A 19,414-nucleotide genomic window follows, 5' to 3' on the forward strand; every position below is an offset into this window, starting at 1 on the left:
AGGCTCAACAAGGCGCGCCCAGACCCTCGTGCGAGCTCACGAACTGTAACGAAGATGCATGAAGCACGAAGGGTCTGCGTGAGAGCCAGGCTAGTGTGTTTTGCCTTTAAGTGATATTTTAGACTGGAACTACTACGCTGAGAAGACAATTCAACTTGGCAGTGTTTACAGATGACTTTGGTTCTGTCGACTCCGCCGTCTGGAAGAACTTTAAAATGAAAATGGCCGAGTAAAAGTTCCGTACCCTTCTCCATCTTTGGTGGACCCGCCGATTACTTTCTTTTCCTGTTCCGCAGCAGACAGCAACAGACTTTTACAAAATAAAAGCCTGTGAGCAACAGACTTTTACAATAATAAAATAAATAATAAAACAGGGGTGGTCCGTGGCGTAGTGGGTTGAGCAGGCGCCCCATGTACAGAGGCTATAGTCCTCGCTGCAGCTGGCCCCGGTTCGAGTCCCGCATCGGAGGGCCCTGTGCTGCATGTCGTTCCCCCTCTTTCTGCCCCCTGCTTCCTGTCTCTCTGTACTTTCCTATCTATTAAAGGCACAAAAGCCCCAAAAAATAATATTAAAAAAACCTGTGTTAATGCGCGATAAAATATTTATCAATGTGAAATAATTAACGCGATAATAACGAGTTAACTCGCCCAGCCCTATTACATATACATTGTTATTTGTCACCTGCAATGAAAAGTTAGCAGTACTTCACCACGGGTTTGTAATCCATCCCCTCTGGTTTCTTACACTCACATAGAAAGAAATCAGTCACTTAAGTAAATCAGTCAGCACAGTTTAAAAAGTTTGTGTAGGGAAATGATTTACATAGAGCCCATTTTTTGGTTAACTGCAGCTGTCATTCGGCGGCTTCTGTGGAAATCTAAAATTTGTGAGATGCCTTCACAGAATTGGCTCTGGTCTAAGAGAGAAATACAGAACAGGAAAAGCAGCAAGTTCTGTTTTTTGGGGGTCTTTTTTCTTGATTTATTGACTGTGAGAAAAACCACAACACCTGTTCTCTCAGAATATTTCAGGTGCAGAGATTTAGTGCAACAAGAATCTCATTAAAAGCATATAAAAGCCCGGGTATTTGAAATATTACAGGACTTTGTTTTAGGCATATTCTGCCACAGAGACCAATTTGTAACAAACATAGGCACCAGAATGCATTACATGTGTTTCAAATAAGGCCAGTAGGAAACCTGTGGCTGCAGCAGAGGCGTAACGGAAAGGTCGAGGGAAATTGGGGGCACAAAAAAAGGAAATTACAAAAGTTGACGAGGGAAAAAAATCCTTCAAAAATTCGCGGAAAATCCCACACCGCTGAGATATCTGAAACATCCCGAGGGAATGTTTTAAAGACGCCTCCAACAAGAATCGGTTTGCAGCAGAAAAACAAGCAGCGCCTGAGAGCTTTTTCATCAACGTGACATCTCACTGTCAGAGAGAAACTGTCTGAACCTGATACCAGCGGATCCGGACCGTAGGAAGTCATTGGTCTTTTTTGTCTTTGGTCTGAGCACCTTGATTCTTATCCCTCCATCAGACCTGCTGCCACTGATTTTCAGCCCACTTCTTGTGTCCTTTGGCACAGCTCAGCCTTTTCTCCCTGTTTCCCTTCCTTAAGAACGGCTTCTTGACAGCCACCCTTCCATGGAGCCCATTTCTGATTAATTGTTTTGTAGCAAGCAAAAAAACGTGATAATTAAGAAGGAGACGGTTAAAGACGTTCAGGTCGGGGAGCATGCACAGTTCACCTGGAAGAGAGCGCGCCCCCCGAACACTGCAGCTGACCCGGGTCGACTCTGACCAGCTCCCATCTGCTAAATATAAACCTTTCTATGCGACTTTCCTCCACCTTATTTCTAAGAATAAAAGCTCTCGGGACAGTGATGGCTTTGGAGTTGGATTTTGTCGTGTATCTGTTTATTAATACTGTATTTACAGGACTGTAGGACCCACCCCTAACTTCGAAGGACATCCCAAAGCTCTTCTTTGGATGTGGGCTGCCTTTTGTTCTGTTCTCTGCCAACATGATCCCACACTGCTTCAGTAATGTTGAGCTCCGGGCTCTGGGGAGGATTCATCCCTCCATCAGACCTGCTGCCACTGATTTTCAGCCCACTTCTTGTGTCCTTTGGCACAGCTCAGCCTTTTCTCCCTGTTTCCCTTCCTTAAGAACGGCTTCCTGACAGCCACCCTTCCATGGAGCCCATTTCTGATGAGGCTTGGGCCAACAGCAGATGGATCAGCTGAAGGTCCAGATGCATCTCTCAGCTCCTGTGTCAGGTCTTTGCTGGAGTTTTTCCTCTTTCTTAAGGACATCACTTTCAGATCCTGTTCATCTGCTGTAGATAGTTCTTTAGGCCTGACACTTCTTCTTTTGTCCTCCACTTGTCCAGTTTCCTCAAATGTTTTAAGGACACACTGCACACCATGCTGAGATATGCCAAGTTTTCAGCCAACAGCTCTTTGGGAATCACCTTGTTGCTGCAGAAATCCTGTTTTCTGTCTGTCAGACTGTGTTATCTTTGCTGTTTTTCACAGATGCAGCTAAAGAAATGGGAACAAATGATGTGTCTTGTGACAGATACTATTTCAAACTGGGTCTCTGGTTCATCCCTTGAGTTAGGAGCCTTTTTTCTGCCTGAATGATTCACAGGTCAGAGTTAAGTGGCTTAATAAAGAAAAAACACATTCCTCTGAAAATGTTTAGGTACAAGGACTGGACTGAAAATGAGTGAAAAAGCAGAAAATATCCAAAGAAAAACTCTGAAAGACCTTCAGAAAGCTGGAGAACTACTGATGAACACCACTTTCAAAGATTACAGGAAAGTCTGGCTGCTTGGAAGCGAAATAAAAAGAAATGAGGGGTTGGTTAAGACCGTCTTAACTCGAGCAGAGGAAGTGCAGAAAAATGACTGTAGTTAGAGCGGTGCAGGTATTTCTGGTATTTCACATGCTTTGTACCATTTCTATGGAACTATAACGTCCTCCTGCTGCATAGAAGATATGTTGTAGTCTTCTTAACCTTTTCATATAGATGCACAACATTCCTAAAGGTAAAACTGAACTAACTGATTGCTGCTGTTCCTTCTTCAATCATTGGATACGCTGTTTGCCTCACAGCATTAAGTTTTTGCAAGCTACAATATATTGCTCAAATGACCCCCCAAAAAAACCAAGCCTGATATCCCTCTATTACCCATAAACAGAACACGCCAGGGTCACACGGTTACAAAGTGTTTCCTCACTATCCAGAACACGTCGTAGCTTATTTTGAACGCCTAAATATGTGCCCGACTAAAACTGGACTGTTTTAAATCCACATGATTACTCATCAACTTACATTCACGATCAAAAAATAAACATTTTAGGACATTATATGGCCTTTAATTTTATTATTACGGTGTGATTAAAGAATAAAGTATATTTTCATACGATAAAATTTTAATTTAGGTAAGACTTTACTTCATTTTTAATTCTTAAATTGAGTGATTGATTGATTTAACACCTAAAATCTCCTGTGTTGGTATAGAATTAGACTTTTCATGCCTTAAACTGGTGAAAATGTAACTTATTTAGTATTTGTGAAAGTATGAAGAGGCAAATTTGTTTTCTCGCTACGCCTTTGCCCTGCGCGTGCCCACCTCTCTGCAGGTAGAAAAATCTCTAGATGCGTAAAAAAAAGGTGAAAGGAATTGGAGAAAATCAACTTTATTCAGTCACTTGAGGTGGTTTTAGCCTGTTTCAAAGAAGACGTGAGCGTCGTCAGGGGAAACAGAAACATCTTAACATATATACTTACGGGCCAGCGTCGTCACAGATATTATATCATATTTGTGACATTCCCAAAGAGGAAAGTAATTCCAGAACAGGAGCTCTCCACTCCACTGTGTGAGGTTTGTTGCTGCTCAGGACAACTACTTCTTCTACTGAATTACAGCCACTAGCGATGTAGCATATATGGCTACCCTGTGATGACACTAGCCTAGTTTATTCACCTCAGACAAACTAACGGAAACACGTCTGATTTCCAAAGATTGTTTCAGATTTGCTTCACTGGTGAATGAAAACCAGGATCAAGGAGAGCTGAGTCTACGGTTTATGAGCCCAGGAGAAAACAAGCAGACACAAATACATAAGAAGCAGAACAGAAAGAGACCCGAGACTCACCCGTATGGACCCGTGCTCACAAATAATAAGCCCACAACTAATAAAATGCCCAACAAGGCCTGTGTGACATGAATTAAAATCCCTGCCGGTTTGCAAATGCCCGAAAGGTTCCTCTGCTTAAATATTTGTAACGGCACAGACGACACATCCGCCGGAATCCACCGTCATCCAGAAGAATAACACAATGACAACATCACAGACACTTGTTTGGAGGAAAAGTTTTGCAGGAAATGTACTGTCGACCGATAACATATAACATACTATATGCATGCACAGATGACTCAAAAAGTGGCATTTACCCTTTCAGTGCTAAATAGTAGGGCTGGGCAACGATTAAAATTTTTAATCTAATTAATCGCATGATTTCCCTGATTAATCACGATTAATCGCATTTGTACGCAAAATCCAAAAATGAATACAAAAGTAGTGTATAGCTTTTAGCATTTAGCTTTGTTTTAAATGTGCTGCCATATGAATGAAAGTGCCATAACATTTGTTGTGCAAACACACTTTTAACATCAGCATCTTTCTGTAGTTTTTATGTAGAAGCCTCGCTCCACTGTCTGTTTCCTTGAATGACTTGCTGCTATCAGTTGTGTGTTTTTAACCTGGTTCTCACGCAGATGTATGTTTCTCATCCATCTGGAATTTTGTCGGTTGCCTAGCTGTTCTCTGCTGTGAGTAGGCAGGGGTTGTATTCAAAAACCTCTCGAACCTGATTGGAGAATTCAATGTGTGTGTCACGTACTACTTCGACCAATCATATTGAAAGCGGACGTGACGCGTTGGAGCGCGACCAGTCTCTCGGTCTGTGGTGGAAAATAAACAAAACACAACAGCAGCGAGCAAAGCAGGAGCTAGCAGCAGCTAATCGTCCGGCAATGACGGTAAATGATAGATGTCGACTGTGCAGTGAAAATCTGCGAATAAAGGGAGTCCTCACAAATAGCAAGAAGCTTTTTGACAAAAATACCAACGAGAAATCCGTAAGCGAACGTCTTTCTGAACTTGGTTTGACGTTGACAGACGTCCAGCAACGGTCATGCCGTGTGTGTATGAAATGCCACCGCTCTATATGTAGGCTGGAAGAATCGCTAGCCACGTTAAGGGCATGGCAAAAAGCCGAAGCGGAGCCGAGTTGCTCTACAACTGTGCATCCGTGCCGCCATTGTTGTTGTCGTACTGTGTTTGAATGTGTTCGTTGTCGCGCCGTATGCTACGTCATACCTGTTAACACCCCGCCCCACGATTGTGATTGGATCTAGGCATAGAGGCGGGCCCGTTTATGGGGTAACCGAAGACTTCAGGCTCAACAAGGCGCGCCCAGACCCTCGTGCGAGCTCACGAACTGTAACGAAGATGCACGAAGCACGAAGGGTCTGCGTGAGAGCCAGGCTAGTGTGTTTTGCCTTTAAGTGATATTTTAGACTGGAACTACTACGCTGAGAAGACAATTCAACTTGGCAGTGTTTACAGATGACTTTGGTTCTGTCGACTCCGCCGTCTGGAAGAACTTTAAAATGAAAATGGCGATAATAACGAGTTAACTCGCCCAGCCCTATTAAATATACATTGTTATTTGTCACCAGCAATGAAAAGTTAGCAGTACTTCACCACGGGTTTGTAATCCATCCCCTCTGGTTTCTTACACTCACATAGAAAGAAATCAGTCACTTTAGTAAATCAGTCAGCACAGTTTAAAAAGTTTGTGTAGGGAAATGATTTACATAGAGCCCATTTTTCGGTTAACTGCAGCTGTCATTCGGCGGCTTCTGTGGAAATCTAAAATTTGTGAGATGCCTTCACAGAATTGGCTCTGGTCTAAGAGGGAAATACAGAACAGGAAAAGCAGCAAGTTCTGTTTTTTGGGGGTCTTTTTTCTTGATTTATTGACTGTGAGAAAAACCACAACACCTGTTCTCTCAGAATATTTCAGGTGCAGAGATTTAGTGCAACAAGAATCTCATTAAAAGCATATAAAAGCCCGGGTATTTGAAATATTACAGGACTTTGTTTTAGGCATATTCTGCCACAGAGACCAATTTGTAACAAACATAGGCACCAGAATGCGTTACATGTGTTTCAAATAAGGCCAGTAGGAAACCTGTGGCTGCAGCAGAGGCGTAACGGAAAGGTCGAGGGAAATTGGGGGCACAAAAAAAGGAAATTACAAAAGTTGACGAGGGAAAAAAATCCTTCAAAAATTCGCGGAAAATCCCACACCGCTGAGATATCTGAAACATCCCGAGGGAATGTTTTAAAGACGCCTCCAACAAGAATCGGTTTGCAGCAGAAAAAAAAGCAGCGCCTGAGAGCTTTTTCATCAACGTGACATCTCACTGTCAGAGAGAAACTGTCTGAACCTGATACCAGCGGATCCGGACCGTAGGAAGTCATAAGTGAGTGTTTACTCAAGGAGACAGATAAGCTTTCAATTTGAAGGGTGTGCTCTTATAGAAAACCGGGACAAAGGACTGCTTACAGTGAGAGGAATTATTGTGCCAGATATGAGTGGGAATGCCCGTTTTTCAGCACCGAATACCTCCTTATCTTCCTTCTTACTGGCTAATCCCATATATCATGTGAAAATCTGAAACACCTGGCAGTCGAAGGTGATATAAACCATCTGAGCAAGTGCTTGATATTCTTATCTTTCCTGAAACAAAAACCCTCCTGAAACCTCAAATCTTCTGTTTTGCTGACTAAGGGATGACTCACTGATATCACTGCTGATGGTCATTTTTTGAACGCAGGCAGAGCCCTGGAGGAGCAACAGTTTAGCTGGGAAATCATGCAGCTCTCGTCTTTAATTAAGGTTTTTGTGAAGTTTTTTTATTTAATTTGGCTGTTATTCGACTTTTGTCAGTTTAAAAGAAAAGTCTCAATCATGCAAAGCAGCTAACATTTATGTTTTGGTGGGGAAAAAAACTCACAAGTAGAAGTAGAAATAAATGTATGCACTCCGAAAACAGCTTAAAACACGCAGCCCGACAGCCAAAAACTAGGAATAAATATCGATCTGCAAGAGTTTTGATGCTGAGGATTTAAATGTACGAACACATAACAAGCCACAGCATTATAACTAACAACTACAACCACCAAAGATACGGCCGTACCATGTTTTATGGCCCCAAAGATGTTTCAAAGATACACCAGTGCCCTGTTAGTCTGCCACCACGGTCACGTGACCGTACTCGATCTCAGCGGCGGGACGGGTTAGCTTTAGCATTAGCAGTCGTAGCAAACAAACAAAGAAACAGATGAAAAATGTCAGAACCAACGGTGAGAAATGAAGACGCAGACGAGGCCTCATACTGAAAGCATGTTTACCTTACAAAGAGTGAGAAACAGCAGCTACATTATGTGTCTTCTGTGTCAACCAAAACAAACGCACATTTCAGCAGAAACTCAACATCTAACTTGAGGAAACATGTAGCGGTAAGTTTCCTAAACTCGTTTTTTCCCCCCATGGATAGATGAATGTTTGTTTTTTAGGTTACATATGGGTTACATATGTTTTAAACATTTCCTAAGTCTCTTTTATTTTTTATTGAAGTTCTTGAATTTACCTGGATTATTTTAATTTAAGCTATTTTGTAATTAATGAATTCATTTTAATTTATTTTATCAATTGGATGAACTCTAATTTGCCTAAAGATGATTATTTAGTATTTTTGTCTGTCTGATTGAATGCTTGTGTTAACAAATAAATCAGACGTTACTCAACAGTTACTCAGTACTTGAGTAGTTTTTTCACCGAGCACTTTTTTTACTCTTACTCAAGTAATTATTTGGATGACTACTTTTAACTTTTACTTAAGTCACATTATTCTGAAGTAACAGTACTTTAACTTGAGTAAAATTTTTGGCTATTCTACCCACCTCTTGTCTCCGGGAACATTATCTTCCTGTTTGAAGTGAGCGCCACATCTTTCAATACAGATACGATGGTGAAGTCCCGTCTTTTCACCTGAACATAATGCAGCCAGGCAGCAAAGTTGGGTCTTTCAGGTCAGGAAAAGGGTGGACAAGTAAGTCCTGAAAGGCTGAAATTTACAAAACCTGAACAAAGATCATACTCGGAGAGATGAAATAGCAAAATAAGAGATGAGACTATTAGATGCACTAATGATAAGATAGAAAATTGGAGTGGAAAACACTATTCTGTGTAACTTTTAGTGAATTTATTTGCTTTGTTTTATGGTAAACTCAGCCGTCTTTTTCTACTTCACCACATCAAGCATCAAATGCTTCAGATTATATTATGCATGGTCTGAAGAGTTGGTGAGCTGTGCACATTGTCACTGCAGATCTGACCTATTGTTTGCAAAACTCTATCTCTGATACTTCAGCAACAGCAACTACATTACAAAGAAGATCACAATGAACATGTTGACACGAAAAACAATAACTATTGAGTTTGTTAGACTTTTAAAATGCATGTAAACATGTTAGCCTGTCTAAAATGGTAAGAAATCGAGTTTGCAGCAGGGGATAAAATCGATCCAACATCTATATGCTCAAATTGACTAAAATGAGCCAAGGCAGTAAAGTTTAAGTGTATTTTATTTTAGCTGAGTTCCCAACAAAGCTGCTCTCATTCACATGTTTCTGTTTCTTCTGTCAGACGGCTAAACCTGTCAGAAACTGTGAATCAGCCCATTAAGGCTACATGTCAACTCACGGTCACTGAAAGCCTTTCCAGACTGTCGCTCTGCTCTAATAAAATCCTGATTTTATAACCGCAGACTCATCGATCCCCATTCAAGTAACTGAAAGACAACGTCTTTAACACAGCATTGCTTCTCACATACTTCAGTCAATAACTCGACTCCCCTCCCGTGCATGTAAACTGACTGTGGAACTAATCTTAAAGAGTAAAGCGAGCAACAGTTTCTCTGGAAGAACAATGCTGTTTGAAAATGTTTTTTTTCCCAACATGTCGTTATTGTTTTGATGTAAGATTTAGGTGCTCTAATAAGTCTGCATGTTTAAATTGTGTCAGAATGTCACTGTGTTATTACTGTGTTATTACTGTATTTTTACTGCGTTATTACTACGTTAGTGTGGCCCCAGCCAACTACTTTCATCAACACTAAACAAGGCTGGAACTCGGCTCACAGGACGCAGCAGGGGATAAGAAGATGTTCATAAATGATGTTGCTGATATGGGATGTCATGCAGCTTCATGTCAAAAGAGGCGAACTATCCCTTTAACTGTGCATTTAATCATACTGAGTTTTAATTCTTGAACAATGTTGCTGTGTTAGCGAGACTGAAAACATTACAGATGAACTGACAGCTGGACTGACTGCTGGCTCTCCGGCTTCTGATCCTCTTTATTTCTCCTCCAGTTCCACAGTTCCACCAATGATGTCATGCAACCTCTGAGCAAGTTTAATGTTTGCATATATAATTACGTTTGCATTGTAATTCCTGCTCAGCTGAATTTTGAAAATGTGCATTTCTGACACAACATCGCAGGTCACCACATTCTCCTCTTTGTATATAATCTATATGCTTTAATCTGCCTCTGGGTCTGCTCTGCTGGTCCGTCAGGCATGTGCTCAGGACCGAAGTATCCCAACAATTGAACGGACTGCCAGGAATTTTTGTTCAAACCTTCGGTGAGCCAAAAGGACGACTGCTCAGGCTGCAGGCGAGTCAGATTTGTTTCTCAAACCAGCTTTTTAGGAGAGGCTGCCTATTGTTATTGTGTGTCCAGACATCACCAACCTATCTGCATGGGTTGCTATGGTAAGAATGCACAGTTAAGCTTTAGTGACTACACACTCTGTAAGTTCTTTTCAGCTTTGCCTGTTCAGAGGCCTCCCCCCCAAAAGTGCCAGCAGACAGTTTATTTTGGCATCCGTCCTCAGACTGATGTTATCCACTGTGACCTCCACAGCCTTCTATTCAGCACTGTTGTCACTCTGGATTTAATGTTTTATGTCACCTTACGAGTGATGCAGAAAGACGCTCCGATATCCAATTAGGCCTTTCAGGTTAGCTGCACCCGCGGTCATCTAATCAGAATGATAATTCAAAGTTCAACTGCAGTTTAAATGTTATGTTTTCTTTCATTTACCAGAATCTGGACGCAGTCTTTGCTTTTACACCATCAGCAGTCAGAAATGTGCATCATATTTGGTGGATTTCTGTTAACTTTGGTACGTACACCCATGTTTTTCCTCAGAATGAATAGTACAAACTCTTTATCGGGTTAGGATATGAATTTTCCCACAGCTTTCTTACTGTGATCAAACATCTGACAAATGAAACACATTAGCGTTAGCATTCTGATATGATTTAACTGCTTATCCAACATCTTTTTCACTGGCTGCAGAGTTTATAGAGGCTGAAAAAGTTCACATCAGCATCCGTTATTGTTCCTTATCCCCACCATCATTCAAAAAAATCAAGTTTGAGCGAATTTGTCATTTAAAAAGAGATTCCTCCTCTGCTTACATAACCATTCCCATGAGCCTGAAGCAGCGAGCTGTGACCGTCACATAAACATCGAATGATGCCCATCCGCCAAATGCCTTTTCCTTTAATATCGTCTTAATGATTTCCTGTGTGGGGTCGCATGGCTGTACGATATGTGCTGAGGAGTGTGACTTGGAATTATATATCTTAGCTCCAGTTCCATCATACGTTTCTTAAACCGGTCATCTTAAACAACACAGAAATCTTGCTATCTTATAAGTGATGTCATTTTTACTGTAGCTGACTGTGCTCAACAGCAGGCAGTCGGACAACATGCATCACCTGACGTTGGCTTGCTCATATGTGGCTCCACCGCCGCCTCAATTGGATGCTAAGCTAGCAGGTAAGCACTCTGACTTGCTGTAGAGTAAGACGGCTGATTTGTCTCAGTTCGCACTATTTGCTCACAAAGTAAAATTCAAACACCACTTGTTAGATTATTTGGTTCCTCCATTTTTGTTCCATCTTAGCAAACATAACATTCACCTTTTTTTACTGAGAGGTCACCACTTGAGCGCCCTCTGCTGGATCCACAGGGAAAACCACTTCAGGATGGTGCACCTGTCAGCACAAACTGTGATGAGAACTCAAACTGGAACTTGAAAGTTCTTCTTCAAACTTGGAAGAAAAGGTGACGCTCTAGTAGCAGGTTGCCATCTAACATCTTCACACTTAAGTCCATTTGTTCGCAGCGCTATCAGTTCTTTGTTGTTTGTGGTGAATGTGGATTTTGACTGAATTCTCATCGTCTTTCTCTTTGTATCAAACCATTTTCAGCGGAATTCTGTTTGTTTGTTAAGCCACTTAACTCTGACCTATGAATCATTCAGGCAGAAAAAAGGCTACTAAGAGTCTTAGTCTCAGGTTAAGCAGCCAGACTTTCTTGGAATCTTTTTAAAAGTGGTCTTCAACAATAGTTCTCCAGCTTTCTGAAGGTCCTTGAAAGGTTTTCATTAGATATTGGCTGATTTTTCACTCATTGTTTTTAGTCCGGTCCTTATACCTGAGCACTAACAGAGGAATGTGTTTATTAAGCCACTTAACTCTGACCTATGAATCATTCAGGCAGGAAAAAGGCTCCTAACTCAAGGGATGAGCCAGTGTTGTGTCCACACAGAACAGACAACTTAGCAAAGAAGCCGTTTTAAATCAGATATTTAGGCACTTTGTTCCCAGCAGCCTGTCACAGAGACACATCATTTGTTCCCATTTCTATGAAAAACAGCAAAGATAACACAGTCTGACAGACAGAAAACAGGATTTCTGCAGCAACAAGGTGCCAGACGTTCTTGTAATCTCTTCTTTTAAAGTTTATCTCTGAACATTCGCTGCTTTTTCCCCTTAATTTCTGTCCAGTCCTTGTACCTGAACTTTTTTTTTTAGAGAATTTTGAATTTATGACTCATTCAGGCAGAAAAAAGGTTCCAAACTCAAGGGATGAACCAGTGTTGTGTCCACACAGAACAGACAACTTAGCAAAGAACCAGTTTGAAATAGTATCTGTCACAGAGACACATCATTTGTTCCCATTTCTTTAGCTGCATGTGTGAAAAACAGCAAAGATAACACAGTCTGACAGACAGAAAACAGGATTTCTGCAGCAACAAGGTGATTCCCAAAGAGCTGTTAGCTGAAAACTTGGCATATCTCAGCATGGTGTGCAGTGTGTCCTTAAAACATTTGAGGAAACTGGACGAGTGGAGGACAGAAGAAGAAGTGTCAGGCCTAAAGAACTATCTCCAGCAGATGAACAGGATCTGAAAGTGATGTCCTTAAGAAAGAGGAAAACATCCAGCAAAGACCTGACACAGGAGCTGAGAGATGCATCTGGAGCTTCAGCTGATCCATCTGCTGTTGGCCCAAGCCTCATCAGAAATGGGCTCCATGGAAGGGTGGCTGTCAGGAAGCCGTTCTTAAGGAAGGGAAACAGGGAGAAAAGGCTGAGCTGGGCCAAAGGACACAAGAAGTGGGCTGAAAATCAGTGGCAGCAGGTCTTACGTAACAAGACTTTTGCCCAGGATTGTAACAGAGCAAAACATCTGAAAGTAATCAGGTTACTGGTTATCTGTGCAACACTAAAACTCAGCCACATTTAAAGTTGGAGCCCCAGAATCATCCCTCTCACCTTGTTAGCGAAGCATTCAGAGTGAGTCTGACCCGCTCTCCCTGCTGATTAACAAAAGCATCTGATTCTCCGTGCATGTGCCTTTTAACTGCATCCCCCCCTGTTGTGTTTCATTGGCCACTCACAACCCGGCTGCAGCTGTGACCTAGATCTGCTCGCTGGGAACTCATGCGGGCTCTGATGTCACCTTTGCTCTCATGGCCCTCCAACCAATCACATCGCCCCAAAGACGCGGACATGATGGGACAAAACGAGCAGGGAAAAAACCCGGGGAATCGGGTTTTTATTGACAAAAGCAGAACTCCAAACAGTCAGCTGTTACTCCCCCCTTTTTGCTGCAGAAAGAAAACAGACACTGTGTATCCCACAGACTCTCAGGCCTGTCGAGGCCTGTGCGATCGCTCACTCTTCTCCCAACGACGGGGGAACAAAGTGACAGAAACCACGGTTTAGGCAGACAAAACAAAGCCATTTCTGATAGTGTCGCGTTGGAAAAGATTGATTCTCAAAGCGCAGAAATAAAAGAGAGGAAACGTGTTTGCAAAGAGGTGAAAAAGCCAGCGAAGACGCTGATGAACCCAAACAGTGGAAGCACATCAGCATAACAGGTCGTTCTGCTGGGATCAGGCAGTGAAGGTGTGCCAGAGCAGGTCAGTGATCTTCAGCTGTTTTGACTTGTGCGCGTCTACAAGCTGAGACGAGTCCACACAAAGTGGGCTTTCTCTCGTTTTATCTGAACACCATTTAGAGATTCAGAGGAACTTTTTTCCAGCTTTCCTGTCATCTTTGTGGCCTCTGAATTTGATCTTGAGACACTTAATGGGGTCCTGACCTCCAGTTTGGAGAGGTGCCAGCTTCACTCCCTCCTCTCCTCACCAGAGTTTAAAGCTGGGCTTGAAGGAGATTCACAAGCAGTCAACATTTTGATTTCTTTTAACTAGGGCCGGGCGAGTTAACTCGTTAGTATCGCATTAACTCGCAAATTATTTAATGCCGATAAATATGTTATCGCGCATTAACGCAGTTTTTATTGTTTTTTTTATTATTGTAAAAGTCTGTTGCTCACAGGCTTTTATTCTGTAAAAGTCTGTTGCTGTCTGCTGTGGAACAGGAAAAGAAAGTAATCGGCGGATCCAACAAACACGGAGAAGGGTACGGAACTTTTACTCGTCCATTTTCATTTTAAAGTTCTTCCAGACGGCGGAGTCGACAGAACCAAAGTCATCTGTAAACACTGCCAAGTTGAATTGTCTTCTCAGCGTAGTAGTTCCAGTCTAAAATATCACTTAAAGGCAAAACACACAACTGATAGCAGCAAGTCATTCAAGGAAACAGACAGTGGAGCGAGGCTTCTACATAAAAACTACAGAAAGATGCTGATGTTAAAAGTGTGTTTGCACAACAAATGTTATGGCACTTTCATTCATATGGCAGCACATTTAAAATAAAACTAAATGCTAAAGGCTATACACTACTTTTGGATTCATTTTTGGATTCTGCGTACAAATGCGATTAATCGTGATTAATCAGGGAAATCATGCGATTAATTAGATTAAACATTTTAATCGTTGCCCAGCCCTAGTTTTGACTGCTTTGTTGTAAAAATTAAAAAGATATTTTCTAGTCTTCAAAAAGGAAAACCAGAAGACCGTATAGTTCAACATTTCTAACAGTTGCTCTTTAAGTTGAGGGTCTTAAGATGCACGGAGGGGAACTGATGATGTACAATTAAAGAAATGGGGAAAGGAATTTTTCCTTGGCTTTCCATCACGGCCCCAACAGATTCCTTTGTTGTTTGATTATGAGTAAATACTTGATTTATTCCTCTCTGGGGTCTAATATTTCTTCACATCCTTGATGCATTTTCTGTGATAAAACTGTTACGGTTTGGTGCATCTGAGCTCCAACACCAAAGGACACCTTGTGCATAATTCAGCTGCAGATTTACTGTTCTATCCAAATATCTAGGAGTAGCTCATATCATTTAAGAGCCCGTATCAAGCTCACTTATCTGACTGTTGCCTGTCTTCAAGCAGAAATTATACAAGCGTATTTTACGTTAAAGTACCAGGAAAAATATGAAGAAAAAAGAAAACGGCTGCGCTGTGAACAAAGCTTTTTCAGGAAGTTCAGGAGCAGACAAAGACCGAACTTTTATCTTCACAAAACACTAAAAAAATACACTGAAGGAAGGGGAGCATCCCAACGATATTTTATCATTTTAATAGATTTGATTTGAAGATAAAAGCACAACGGGGATCCAGAAGGTGTTTCTGTATTCTCTGGCTCTGAGTTCCTTTAAGCTGGAGTAAGATGATGTGGAAAGCTGTCCTGCAGTCTGATGGATCCTAAATCTTTTAAAAGGAAAGAGAGCCAAAATCCAGCTTACGTGAGTGAATGTAGAGCTCAACACAGAGTCTCCAGAGGTCCAACTGCACTCTCAGAAATAAGGGTACAGTACGAGTCCTTTTTTGTCCCCTGAGGTACAATCTATACTAATGTACCCCCTAGGGTTCATTATTGGACCTAAAGGTACCTATGCACTGCAAAAAATGCCCCCCCCCAAAAAAAATAAGTACAAAAACAACAAATACAAGACGTTTTTGCTTGAAATAAACAAAAAAATCTGCCAATGGAACTAGTGAAAATCGGCTTGTCAAGATTTCTTGAAATAAAATGTGATATTTAGGACTTTTGAGTTAAAAATGATCTTAAAATTAGCTTAAAAACCTCTTCAAATGAAGAAAAAAGCTTGTTTCATGTGAAATGTGACTCAAAACTATTTGTTTTCAAGACTTTTTCATTTAACAAGATATTCCAGATGTATTGTCTTCAAACAAGTCCCTATATCTGGCTGAAATAGTACTTGTTAGGCAGTTGTGTCTTATATTAAGTGTAATGAGATATTTTGACTAGAAATGAGACAAATATACTTGGTAAGACTTTGATTTTTTTCAGTGTATGTACCTTTTTGAGGGTCCAAAAGGTACATATATGTACCTTTTTTTCTTCTAAATGCTGGGGTACAATAGACTAGGTACTACTTCAGTATAAGGGTACAAAATTGCCACCAGAGGTACAAGATTGGTCTCTGTAAGGTACAAACCACAAGGGTACAAAACTATACCTTCTGAGGGTACTGCCCCAGTGACGAGCCATCGTACCCCTAAAGGTACAATTCTGTACTTTATTTTCTGAGAGTGTGGGATTGCACTAAGTCCCCATTAATGCTGAACAATGCAAACATCTGTTTGGTAAAGGACAGAAAGGTGCACGTTTTATCCAAATATCTCCGGATAAAAAGGACACCTTGCCGTCCCATCTCTCCGATAAACTGCTTCAACTTGTTGTTCCATAAGCTATCACAAAAAGCTACCAACCTGTTGTCCTGAACGCGTCTGTGCACGTTCTCAGCTCAGATTAAGACCTTCAGTGATCATTCCATCTACTTATCACTGCTGTGATTGTTCTGCCCTGACTGACATGTTCCAACCTTGTGATATTTGCAGCTTTTCCTCTGCATGATGTATCAGGATCTGTTGCTTTGCTCCAAACTGCACGTGCATGCAAATGGCTGATTGGCTCCAGGAATCTTAAACAGTTCCCTTCACAAACTCGTTTCCTAAAATAAAGAACGTCTTTTCTGTAATGTAAGGACATTTTTCTACATTTTTCTGTGTCGTTATTTACGCCAGCGGCCAAGCTGCTGTAAAATATTTCTCTGTGTACCTGTAAACAGGACATTCCTGAGGAGCAGCTGTAAATAAAGGTTACATTTTTGTGCTCCGGGAAGTTGTAACAACACAGAAGATGGGATGTAAACAGAACATAATCACTGCTGGAATGAAGCAAAAACAAGTATCTAAATGTGGAAAATCACAGTGAGGAACAGACCAAAAGCTGGAACCAAAACATCAACCAAACGCGCGCGCCGGTGACAGAGGCCGCTCTCGTGGCACTGCCGCCTTCCTGACGGGTCCACATGGAGGACCCCTCTCTTTTAAGACCCGTTATTACAGCTTCCTGCCCCGCAGACAGAAAAACACAGCAACCTTCTTTTTTTTCTCACTCTTTCCTCCCCAGAGATCAGAGCTGGCTGCAAAAAAAAACAAAAAAAAAACACTTTGCTGTCACCCCGTGTGCGTGCAGGGCGCGAGACAAGTCAAGGTTAGGATTGCTGCTGCTGCTGCTGCTGCTGAGCGGGCAAAAAGCGATGATAGTCATTTCTGCAGCGTAAGAGCAGCTCTGGGGTTAATTACTGCTGTGCGCGTGTAAAATAACCATTTTCTTAATTACAACATTAGCGTCATTTGGTGCTGATGATTCTGTGGAAAGGGCGTGCGCGTGCGCGCGGCGCATGTAACTGCAGAGGTGTGGAGACATACCTGAGCTCCACTCCATTATTTCAGAGGCTACAGCTTGATTATGTTTGGAGCAAACTCTGCTCCAGGGTTTGCACGAAAAAAAAAAAAAAAACCGGCAGCACCTCTCTTGTGCACGAGCGCGTGTGCGCGTTCTTGCGGTGGGAAGAAAATGAAGAAAGTCTAACAGTGACTATTCCCTCAGCCTTGATAAAAGAATGAATAAACTTTTTAATTGCGTGCAAGCAGTTTGAAAGCCAACGCAAACACACTTCCGTTTTACGCACAAACATCCGCAAGTTTCCAAACTTTCTGCATCAAATTTAAAGGTGGACAAAAAAAAAAAAAAAAAAAACTCACCGGTGTCCCTTTGTACCTGCCGGACTCGCGCACTGGAACACAAAGCATGCTCGGGAAACATTGCAGCGCAAAGACGCAGCAGCACACGGCCAGAGAAGTCCGCATCCTCACCGCCGTCCGGAGCCGTGATGGTGCACAAGCAGGCGAGAGTTGGCGCAGCCGCGTGCGGGGTGCAGTGCCGGGAGTCACACGGCTGCAGGATCAGGGGCGACTTCTCTTTAAATAGACTCTGATTTCTTTGTTCCCCTCAGTTTTTTCTCTCCTCCTCATACACTTTTTCTTTTTTCCAGCCCCGGGCTGATAATACCACCCGCTACCATGTGACTGTTAACCCCTTCACCGCCGGGCCGTCAGCTGAAAACAGATGCCGGTATCTTTGGGTTCCCCCCCCACTTCCACCACCTGATGCTTTTCTGCTTTTTAAAACCCCAAAGAGCCCCCAACGTAAAGTTTTGGCAGGAAATCTAACAAATGTAAGGAATTCCTCACATCCAACACAAACTGTGTGGCACGGATTATTATTAAGAGTATTACAGGAACGCGGTCAGTTCCAGCATCAGGGCGCCGGCCAATCAGCTGAGATGCAGCTCAAACTGTTTGGCAGAAGCTTAAAGCTTCCAGCATACATCCTCCTAAAAACACAAATGATATTTCTATGTTTTTGATTTTGCACAGATTAATGGACCCAAGTTTAAAGCATTCAGGCACAGAGAGCCACAAATCAGGGTCAAAGCGGTGTCTTTACATGGCTTGAAACAAGACTATTTATGGAGAAACTATCATGGTTGCTAAGGCTACCGGCCCCTTATCTCATGCTAACTACTAAAAAGTAGGGCTGGGCAGCGATTCAAATGTTTAATCTAATTAATCACATGATTTCCCTGATTAATCTCGATTAATCGCATTTGTACGCAAAATCCAAAAATGAATCCAAAAGTAGTGTATAGCTTTTAGCATTTAGTTTTATTTTAAATGTGCTGCCATATGAATGAAAGTGCCATAACATTTGTTGTGCAAACACACTTTTAACATCAGCATCTTTCTGTAGTTTTTATGTAGAAGCCTCGCTCCACTGTCTGTTTCCTTGAATGACTTGCTGCTATCAGTTGTGTGTTTTGCCTTTAAGTGATATTTTAGACTGGAACTACTACGCTGAGAAGACAATTCAACTTGGCAGTGTTTACAGATGACTTTGGTTCTGTCGACTCCGCCGTCTGGAAGAACTTTCAAATGAAAATGGCCGAGTAAAAGTTCCGTACCCTTCTCCAGGTTTGGTGGATCCGCCGATTACTTTCTTTTCCGGTTCAACAGCAGACAGCAACAGACTTTTACAAAATAAAATAAAATACCTAGATTAAATTCTCAAACAATCAGAAAGCGATTAAGACTGTTGATATCTGTGAACAGTTGAATATTTTATTGTAACCTCTTTTATCCCATATCATTTTGAAATGTTTCATGTGTAATGTAAAAAAAAAGTTAAATAAAAGGAAGTAAAAAATAAAAATTTAAAATAAAAAAATTGAAATAAAAACGTTTTAAATTAAAAAAATTCAAAATTAATTTAAAAACGCGTTAATGCGTGATAAAATATTTATTGGCGTTAAATAATTAGCGAGTTAACGCGATAATAACGAGTTAACTCGCCCAGCCCTACTAAAAAGTTGAATCCAAACTGATCAAAGGGAGTGTGATTACATGAGAAAACCAGCTGGTTATCAAATGTCCATCAGCTGTGAGTTCCCAGTGTCAGCTGAGGTTAACATGAAGATGCCAACTGCAACATATCCGAATGAGACAGAGAATTCCCTCAAACTGTGTCTCAATCTGCTTCTGTTTAAAGAGAAAACACTGATCCTACAGACGTGGTTCTGTGGCCGTGAGCGCTGCCAGGGCTTCCTGTGA

At 41.6% G+C, this 19,414-nt stretch overlaps 1 protein-coding gene across 1 annotated transcript in view; it reads right to left on the reverse strand.

Moving 5' to 3' along the window:
• Positions 1–17,785, reverse strand: part of mmp11a (matrix metallopeptidase 11a) — a 64,413-nt gene extending 46,628 nt beyond the window's left edge. Inside the window, exon 1 of the mRNA XM_075467183.1 lies at positions 17,510–17,785. Within this exon, the coding sequence (XP_075323298.1) occupies positions 17,510–17,614 (105 nt within the window). The 5' untranslated portion in view covers positions 17,615–17,785. The remainder of the gene's footprint in view (positions 1–17,509) is intronic.
• Positions 17,786–19,414: the final 1,629 nt, after the last annotated feature.

Source organism: Odontesthes bonariensis, chromosome 6 (assembly GCF_027942865.1).
Source record: "Odontesthes bonariensis isolate fOdoBon6 chromosome 6, fOdoBon6.hap1, whole genome shotgun sequence".
NCBI classification, from domain to species: domain Eukaryota; kingdom Metazoa; phylum Chordata; class Actinopteri; order Atheriniformes; family Atherinopsidae; genus Odontesthes; species Odontesthes bonariensis.